Here is a 9859-nt window from a genome sequence, read left to right as displayed (position 1 = left end):
GTGACGCTGACGAGAAAATGCACTAAGAATCACATCGGTTCGCTATTGCTGTGTAACAAGTTCCTGCAGATTTAGGAGCTTGAAACCACACACGTTGATTATGTCACAGTGTCTGCGAGTCAGGAGTCTGGGCTCAGGTTAGCTGGGCCCTCTGCAGGGTCTCATGAGCCTGCAATCAGGTGTTGGCTGACTGTGTTCCTTAGAGAGCCCAGGATCTCCCTCCAAACTCATGTGATTGTTGGCAGAATTTCTCGCAGATCTAGATCGGAGGGGCCCGTTTTCTTGCTGTAAGCTGGGGGCAACTCTCGGTTCCCAGTGGCGCCCACAGTTCACTGCCTCGGGCCTTCTCCGCAGGCAGCCCACAACATGGCGGCCTCCTTCCTCGAGGCCGGCAGAAGACTCTCTACCCCAGTCTGCTAAGGACGAATGTTATAGGATGTAGCTGCAATCACAGGACTGACACGTCATCACCTTTGCCATATTCTATGGCCTAGAAGCAAGTCGTAGGCCTTGCCCACACTCAAGGGGAGGGGATCACACACTTGTGGCTCGCCCGGGGGGAGGAGGCGTCACTGCAAGGTGTATCTGCCAAAGGAATTAAAAAAAGGGATATGTCAGAGTGAACTGAAACCCTCAGGGGAGGCTTCATGAGGAGACTTAAGGTGGAGCTTGATGGATGAGATTTCAGACCTGCGAAGAGGGACTGAGAAGGAGCAGGACACCTTGGACTGCAGGACAAATGAGCAAAGGTGTGGAGGAGGAGCCTCACCTAAGTAATTCCCACACGAAAAGGGCATGAAAACCTGCTGACTTCGCACGTCCCAAAAGGTGGGAGGAATTTTTATTCTTTAACTAAGAGGAAGCTGTATAGTAGAGTCTGGACTCGGTGTCGGAAAATGTGGGTTCAAGGTTCAGCTCTGGTGTTAACTAGCCGTGTGATTGGGGCCTGCGGGCCGTCCGGGTCTAGTTTCCGGTGGAGGCTCCCGTTCACGTGGTCACGGTCAGGACCGAACAGCTCTCGGGTGGGAAGTGCTCTGCAGACAGTTCGGGGCCGGTTTCCAAGAGCAGCTTTGCTACTGTCCAAGACCCCACTCCGCTGGGCCTCCCCGCTCTCGGACTCCGCTCAGTCCTTCGTCTGAGCCCCTTCCTCTTAAAGTCTAAATAATGGCGGGGGTGGCGGGGCGTGGGGCATCCTCTGGCTTCTGGCCTTGGCACTCCTCTCTTCTCACTATGCACCCTGCCTCGAGGCTCTCATCTGCCACCACCTGCCCCCCGGGGCCCAGGACTCCCACATCTGTGCTCTGGCCCGGACCCCTTTCGCCGACGCCAGACTCGTGCGTCCAACCATCTGGCGATTGATTCCTCTTGGATCTCCTGCAGGGCCCTCGAATGCCACGTACCCCAAAGTGAACTCGTGGCCTTGCCTGCAAACTTCTTCCTCTTCCTGCTCATGGCTGCTCTTGGGGGACTGCACCACCGAGTCAGGAAGGTTGCGTCATTCTTTCCTCCTCAGCCTCGCGCCCGACAGCCAGGGGGCCCGGCAAGCCTGTTCCCTTGGGGGAATCCTCTGACCGTCGCCGCTGCCCTGGTCCGAATGTCGTCATTTCTTGCCTGAATGACCACAACTGCTCCTTAACTGATCGTCCTATCTCGTTTTGTTCTCAGTACCTCCTGCGGCACGAACATCCTGAAGCCCAGGTTCGGTGACACCGCTGCTCTGCTTAAAATCGTTCAGCGGCCCCTAAGTCCTCAGGGATGAAATCCAAACTCCTGGGCGTGATATTCCTTATCTGAAGGCCTCCCAGATCTGACTCCCGCCCACCTCCCCTGTCTCCTCCTTGGCCCACTTCCTCCCATCCCCAACACTCCAGTGCCGCTGAACTGCTTGTGGTTTTCATACGGTATCATATCACGTTCTTGCAAATCTGTGTGAATACAGTTCCCCTTGTCAGAAATTCCCTTTCACCACCGTCCTTCTCTGCCTTGCGGACTCTTCTCATCTGCGATTACTCAGCTTAGCTTCTCCATCAGGAAGGCCCCTCCCGTTACTCTTAGCAGCTTGCGCAGGGCCCTGTCACAGCCCGCATTACTCAGGAGTGCCAAGGCCCGCATTGCAATCATTTTTTCTTTTGCCGGCTCTCTCGCTAGATTGTGAGTTCTTGAGAGCAGTAATGGCATCTTAATTTTCTTATTTTGATGCTCTAATCACTTTTTCTTCCAATCTGATCCTTTCTATTTTATTTTTTTTGAATAGGCAGCACATTCATCTGTCTGAAAATTCGGAAATTACCAAAAGGAATATAGTGAAAAGTCTCCCTCCTGCTACCCTATTCTCACCTCTGCTGTCCAGTCCCCCTCTCCAGAGGCCAAGTTATCAGTTTCTGCCTCTAGAGATATAAATATATCTATGGTCCCCCTTTTATACAAAATAATAGCATGTTCTATAGACTGTGCCATATCTCGTTTTCACTTACTTATGTACAGTATCTCTGCGATCATTCCATTTCAGCACATAAAGTGCTTCCTTATTCTTTCTTTACACTTATTCCGTTTTCCATTGAGGGCGTAGCATAACTTAATCAATGAATGTTAGGTTATTTCCAATCTTTTGCAAAGACAAACAATACTGCAATGACTAACTTCACAAAAATGTCATTTCATGTGCAAGCACGACAGTAGAATGAACTCCCGGAAGTAGAACTGCCAGGTCACAGAGCACGTGCGTTTATAATTTGACTGTGTCATATTGCCCTTCATGGAATTTGTAGATATCTCATTCATCTTTGTGTCCTTAGCCACCATTACAGTGCCGAGAACAGAGTACGCATCCAATAAATTTTTCTCGAATAGACGAATTTTTAAAAATTAGCTCTTTCTGTGGAAGATCCCTGTTCCTTTCTTGGATGCCTTGCTTTAGCGGATAAGTTCCTTCTCCTAGATTCACTGCTTACTAGCTGCGTGACCTCTCTATGCCTGTCTATTCATCTATAAAATAGGCACATTATTGGGTTGTGAGGGTTAAATGAGATTATAGATGTAAAGTGCTTAGAATAGTGTTTTGCACATAGCAATGTTGACAGTCCTTCATGGGTTGTTCATGCTTTCTATCCACCTTCCTGGGTTTACCAAGAATGCAAGGCCCTGACCGCTCCTCACCGGGGCCATTTCTCAGGGTTGTGTTTATAGTGAACTACTCTGAGGGATGGAATAAAGTCTCTCTCCAGGAAAAGAACAGGTTTGTTTCCTGCTTCCTATAAAACGGCAGGTTCCCTCAGCTCAGTGTTCCTCTGCCATGGTATAAATCCACCAAGCACAAGGCATTCATCTAAGCCCTCATGTCATCCCCGTGAGACTTGGGGGGACAAGAGGAATTGACACAAACGTGCTGAAGCTCATGTTGCTTCCAGTGTCATCACAGTCCTTTGTCTCTGATCCAGGAATCTTGTGTCTTTTTTCAGCATCCATGAAAGAGTAACAGACAAGTTATCAGCCTGCTGGTAAAGTCGAATATCAGACTTGAGTATTAAGTGCTTAAGATGTTTACATTATTTTTGCTCTTGCTCTGCTTAATCGGCTTCGCCAGGCATTCTGCACGATATCTGCAAGTTTGTGTTTGGTTAGGTAGCCACAAAATATCAATCACTGCCGTTTGCAAATAACTTTACTGTGCTATCGGAAAACATAATGACTTAGAAATAAAGCTAATTTCAAAATCGTTGCTCCAGTGAAATTACTTGGTCTTCTCATATCCAGTTCTAAATCGATGAGGCCATAGTTTCTTCTATATATGCTTTTTGTATGGTTGCGACAGTTTTATGGAGTTGCAATACACAAAAAGAAAGTTACACAAAATAACTGGGCCTTAGTTCCTGTTACTTAATAGCTGAATACCTCGGGCACTTTTAAGGTTCAGCTTCCTAAAACGTGAAATAGAGAAACGAATTCATGATCCAGTGGTCACCTGAGGCTGTTGGAGCCACGGAATAACGTATGTGAACACGGAAGCTAGTGAATAAATGAGTTGTTATAATTTAAGAGTGTGCTGAATCACCAACGTCTTTAGAGGCGATGAAATGGATGAAGAAAAAAAAAAACTTGCCCGGAGTCAGCAGCTCTAGCACCGAGTCCACCAAGCTTTGACCATCCAACAGCTGAACTGCCTAAGAGCGCAGCAGGCAAACTACAACTCCCAGCAGGTGTCGCTCCCGAACGCGCCACGTAACCCGCGCTCCGGCCGGGCCCCACCCGCCACGGCCCAGAAACTACACCTCCCAGGAGGCTCCGCGGCACCCAACCGCCCGCTTTGCCCGCCCACTGCCTCCCCTTTGCCCCCGCCGGCAGCTCCTTGGCCCACTCGGGTCCCGCGGTCGGCGGAGCGGGCGCGCGCGCCGGGGGCTGCGCGGCCGCTGAGGAGGGCGAGCGCGCGCCGGGAGGGCGTGAGGCGTCGGGGGGCGGGGATACGGTCGCTGGCTCGCAAGATGGCGGACGAGGACGGGGAAGGGATTCACCCCGCAGCCGCTCACAGGAACGGCGGCGGCGGCGGCGGCGGGGGCTCTGGGCTCCACTGCGCCGGCAACGGCGGCGGCGGGGGCGGCGGCCCGCGGGTCGTGCGCATCGTCAAGTCCGAGTCCGGCTACGGCTTCAACGTGCGGGGCCAAGTGAGCGAGGGCGGGCAGCTGCGGAGCATCAACGGAGAGCTGTACGCGCCGCTGCAGCATGTGAGCGCCGTGCTGCCCGGGGGGGCGGCCGATCGCGCCGGGGTGCGCAAGGGGGACCGCATTCTGGAGGTGTGAGTATCGGCGCTGCCCGCCGCCCCGTCCCCTCCGCCTGTCCCCGCACCTCCCCTCTGCCCCTGTCACCCTCAGGCCGCACCCTCGGGACCCCCGCTCCCCTCGGGCCCCGCATCTCCCGGGGGGCGGTCGACCCTTCTACCCCCCCAAACCTGGGTTTCTGCGACGCCCCCCTCCCTCGTGCGTGTCCTCCAGTGTGTCCCCGCGCCCCTACCGCTGCGGCCCCCGCCCCCGCCCCCCGCCTCACCTTTGGCAGGCGGCTCGCCGCCCCCCGCTTCGCCCGTCGCGAAGCTCCTCTGCTGCATGACAGCATCTCCTCCGACCCGGCCGCCGTGTGTCCTCCCCAAGTTCTCGTCCTGAGCGTCGTAGTTGCTTGTCCCCCGCCACTCCCTCTGCCCCCGCGGGCCGTGGCTGCCGCCCTCGGGCCCGGGCGGGCGGGACTCTGGTCCGCTCCCGCTTTCCCTCCGGAAGCAGCCGCCCTCCGCGCCGCGCTGCTCTCCCTAGTGACTCGGCTGCTGGCGAAGCACCCCGTCTCCGTTCCTCTGTCCTTCCGTGTGTCCCTTTCCTGCCTTCGTTTTCGTAGTTGTCCTCGGACTTTACCTGTCTGACCCTCCCATGCCTTTGTTTTATTTTATTCCGTTCGACGGGGCGGTGGGGTCGCGGACACCGTGGCTCGTCGTCACGGTAGCCCTCGTGTGCACCCCGCGATTTCGACTCTCGGGCCCCCATCGCCAGCCACACGCCCGCGGGAGCACCCCTGTTCGGCCCGCCTTCGCTCCTGCTCCGCGCTCCTACTTTTTGTTCAGTCTACAATTAACGACCTCCCGTTGGGGTCTTTGACCACCCCCCCCCCCTTCAGGGCATGCCGTTTCCCGTTCGCTCTCCTGCCCTATCTGGTGAGCCCACGCTGGAGCCCGCCCTCCTCTTCCTCACCTCCAGGTTGCTTTGCCTTCGCTCTCAGGCCCTTCCTGCTGCTGCAGCCCATCCTCTTCCCTGCTGCAGTCCCTCCCCCTGTAGGCTCCTTCATCCTTCTTTCCCCACCGCATCCCTTGAAGCTCGCGCAGATTGCTGCCTGGTCTCGCGATGCCTGTGCGGCCCTCCTCCGCTCTCATCCAGGTGCTTCACTTGGACGGTTGTATTAAATGTGAGGAGTTGCTGCTTGACTGGTAGGTGGTGTGTGCTCTCATCGCCGTTCCGCTCAGCAGCCTTCCGTGCTGTCTCTCCCTCCTTCTTACTCTGTCTTCTACATTCTTTTCTCCCACTTTTGAGCCCTCTTCCGCAGTACTTGCATTTGCTGTCATGAATTCTCTCATTTTTTACAATTTTTTTTTTTTTAATTACAATTTCCACAACCCTCATGCTTTCCTCTGGCAAAACGGTAGTTTTGCTCAAGGTTTCAAAGGGGATATATGGTCTGGAGGGCCCAGCATATAGAGGAGTCGTCCATCTGTTCTCATTTACCTTATGCCCCTGCCCTCATCCTTGACACTCTTACTCTGAGCTATCCACTCACTGTTTCAAGTAGCTCATCATGGAAGCGTTTGCAACTGTTACTATGACTTTCTCCTGTTCTTCCTATAAATAGATGCTTTCTTTTTCCATTAATGTTCTACATACTCTTTTCTAGTATTCTCTGGCAATATATTCTTAATCTTTTTGAGAGTCAGGGCATTCAGATATGGAATGCGATAGTGACCTTTTGCTTTGTGCCTAATTCTTTTCTTTGTAGTTAACTCAAAATCTGTGGCAGATGTTTTCTTCCAACAAGCTGTCAGAATTGGTCATTTTTCATTCCATTTGCAAGTTAACTTTGGATTCAGCTGTTTATTTTTAAATTTAAAACTTTATTTAAAATTATAAATATCTTAAAGTTCTAAATCATTTACTCTATAGGAGCTAAAGGAACTAAACTAAAATAATTTCGTAGAAGACTACAGCTAACATGATTGACCATTTCAAATATATATACATATGTATATGTACACACACACAATACGCCAGCTAACATAGTTGGTGGCTTCTTCCCCTTATTGTGGTTTTGCAGCAGAGTTCAGACATAAACTAGGTTCTGTAAAGGAGACCTCAGACTAGGACAGGAAATGGGCTTACCTCAAGCCCACATTCCAGACTAGGTCCATTCCTCCTTCTAGAGAAAAGACGCTGCCTTTTGGCATATCCTTGGGGGTGAATAGAGAACTTTGCCCTCTTAGTGGTCAGGGCAGAAGAACACTCTGCTTAGTGAACCTTTCTCTGGAAGGTTGTGATGATCAGACATCTTCCTGGCATTGGTTCTCATCTCCCAACTATATTTTGATTTCCAAATTCTGCTGCTATCGTGAAAATACTGATGGTTGCAACACAGAGCTGAGCTGGTTGGTACATTCCCTGAGAGCTCAGCAGCTGACCCATGAACAATTCGTGTTTGAACTGCTCGGCGCCACTTTTATGTGGAGTTTTTTTCATTAAATACCTGTACTGTTTTCAATCCGTGGTTGGGAGTCTGCGGATGTGGAGGACCATCTGCATGCGTTGACACCGTGTTATATGGGGCCTTGAGCATCTTCAGATTTTGGTATCCGTGATGGAGGGGGGGGTCCTGAAACCTGTTCCCCCTCCCCAGGACACTGAGGGGAAAATGTAAGTTTTGGGGAAGTCAGAAGTTATACTTTGATTTTACAGCGTAGGGGTCAGTTCCCTGAACCCCCACCTTCAGCAGTCAACTGTATACAGTTTCTTTCTCTTTCTTTCTCTTCGTCCAAAATCTGCATCTTTTCTTTAGGTTTTCAAGTGAGAGGAGGAAATCAGTAAGCAGACATTCTTGAGGGATCTCTGTGTCTGCTACTTGTTTTGATGTTGGTTAGGTTGATGCTGATTTTCCTAATGCATTCTTTAGGCAACATTCCTTAGAGCTTTTCTCTGTCTCTCACCCAAGTTCCTTTAGTTAACCTCTCTTGTCCCAGGAAAGCTCTATAAGTTGATGAAGTACCAGGTGGGATCAGGGTTAGGCATGGGTAGATTATTACTATGTAGATGTCATTTGTAGAAAATCATAGAGAGATGTCTGGACTTTGATAACTGCCTTTTAACTAAGACTCTTCCCTATTTTAGCCACTTTCCTCCTGTGCACAAAATATTTTATTCCAATTTTCATATATTGCAGTTGCTTGGACAACTGAAAGAAGTGTTAAAAGAACAAACAGAATAACTTTGAGATTTAAGGGAATGCAAGCTCGCACAAAAGAAAGGGCATCAGTTTCTTTGCATTTCTTTTGAAGTCTATTTACCAAGCCCCATTCTCGTTGAACCTTGGAACAGTCCTTAAACTAAATTCACTGGTTCAGTTTGCCCTTCCTCCTTTCAGAATAGACTGGATTTTAACTGTTTGGGGAAAGAGTCCTGTTGCAGGGCTTGGTGCCAGAATATGAACAAGCCCTCTGGGCTCTAAATCCTACTGCAGATGGAATGTTAGTCTCTGCCTTGTAATTTTCCCCAGTGTCACATACATTGAGTGTCTTCACTTTGATGTGTGCATGTAGACCTGGAGGCTGAGTGAAAAATACTCCAAACAAACAGAACCAAAATAAATATATCTTTGCAGTAATCCTATAGTACGTGAAGTAACATTTGGTTTGAGGTTAATTTTCTTAAGGTGAAAGTAGTTCCAAGGGCTCTGGATTGGTCTCGCGAGAGGTGCCGCGGGTATAAGTGTGCGGTGGGTTTGGACGTGGCACCATCTGTGTTTTTGAGGGGTCGGGTTTGTCTGCTGGCTCGTGTGTTTTGTCTCTTTGGTATCTGGCAGTGTGTCTTTGGTAAGCATGCACTCCTAAGATCGGCTGGCAGCCATTCGAAATCATGGTACGGAAAGCTATCGAGTAATGTTCCCATCAACTCGCCCTTGTTAAACCATAAGAAAAATGAATTTAAAACTAAATTAAAGAGTTTTCTTAAGTTAAATTTATTAGGGCGACATTGGTTAATAACATCGTACGTTTCAAGTGTACAGTTTTGTAATACGTCATCTGTGTATTGCCCTGTGTGCTCATCACCCAAAGGCTAACCTCTTTCTGTCACCATATGTTTGACTCTTGAGAGTTAATTTTGATAACTTACAGCTATCTCATGGGCATTCTTTTTTTTGGGGGGAGGGGTTATTTTATATGAAAGTTTGAAAATGCTTGAATAAAAACGTGGTCGGTGTCAAGAATGTTTACAGGTTACTTGCGAGTCGTGTAACATTGACCGCTGTGTACCTCCTCAATAGTTGCTTTCTCAGTTGTAGCTGAATTCCATTCTGTTTGGCTCAGATTTTCCAGGTAGGTTTTGGAAATGGTGTTTGAAATCATGGTTATTGATCAAAGGAATTTTTATGGCAGTGACTTTCAAGCTTTAGTGAGCATAAGAATCACTGGGTAAGTGTGCTTGTCAAAAGTGTAGATTGTCATGCTCACTTTTTAAGGCCTGTGATCCAGTAGGTCTTGCGTGGGGCCTGGAAATCCTTAATTCTTTACTGCCTTGCCAAGTGCGGGTGATGCAACTCACACACTCAACCCTACCTGGAGCCACACCGCAGGCCATAGGCCTTGAATTCTCAGTTCATGTTATCTTTATGGTCATGTCGAGTCATGAGCTAAGACTGTATTCTGCACTTTGTCGGGCTCCTGAATGGCAGCTCTTAGGAAAATAAGTTCAGCAGATGGTGGACTGTTATATCTAATCATCTGTACTTCATTTCTTGAATCTTGCTAAACTGTTGTAATAAAGATGGGTGGTTAAGAGGTGGAACAGTAATCAAAGTCATCATAGCGCTTTGCTCTGTGGAGTGTGTGTAAGAGTCTGCGGGGTTTTATGTCAGTCTTCACAGCAGCCTTCCGAGGTGAGGAACGGGTGAGCTCCTTGAGGCCAGGGCTACCTGTGTTCTTTTCCCGCCAGGTGTCTGGTGGCGCAGAGAAGGTGTTAGTCAGTAAATGCTTGATGAATGAATGTATTAGCGTCATCCCAGTTTCGTAAGCGAGGACACTGGGCGTTGCACTAACGAATGTTGACTCGAATTAAACCCAGATCTTTGATTC

General features: G+C 49.6%; 1 protein-coding gene across 1 annotated transcript in view; it reads left to right on the top strand.

The window, feature by feature from the left end:
- The first annotated feature begins 4433 nt into the window (after nt 1-4433).
- Nucleotides 4434-9859, top strand: part of SNX27 (sorting nexin 27) — a 57956-nt gene continuing 52530 nt past the window's right edge. Inside the window, exon 1 of the mRNA XM_016126080.2 lies at nt 4434-4789. Within this exon, the coding sequence (XP_015981566.2) occupies nt 4479-4789 (311 nt within the window). The 5' untranslated portion in view covers nt 4434-4478. The remainder of the gene's footprint in view (nt 4790-9859) is intronic.

This window comes from Rousettus aegyptiacus, unplaced genomic scaffold (genome assembly GCF_014176215.1).
Source record: "Rousettus aegyptiacus isolate mRouAeg1 unplaced genomic scaffold, mRouAeg1.p scaffold_m13_p_17, whole genome shotgun sequence".
In the NCBI taxonomy this organism is placed as follows: domain Eukaryota; kingdom Metazoa; phylum Chordata; class Mammalia; order Chiroptera; family Pteropodidae; genus Rousettus; species Rousettus aegyptiacus.
The sequence above is the reverse complement of the archived record's forward strand: the minus strand, read 5'-3'. Positions and strand labels throughout refer to the sequence as shown.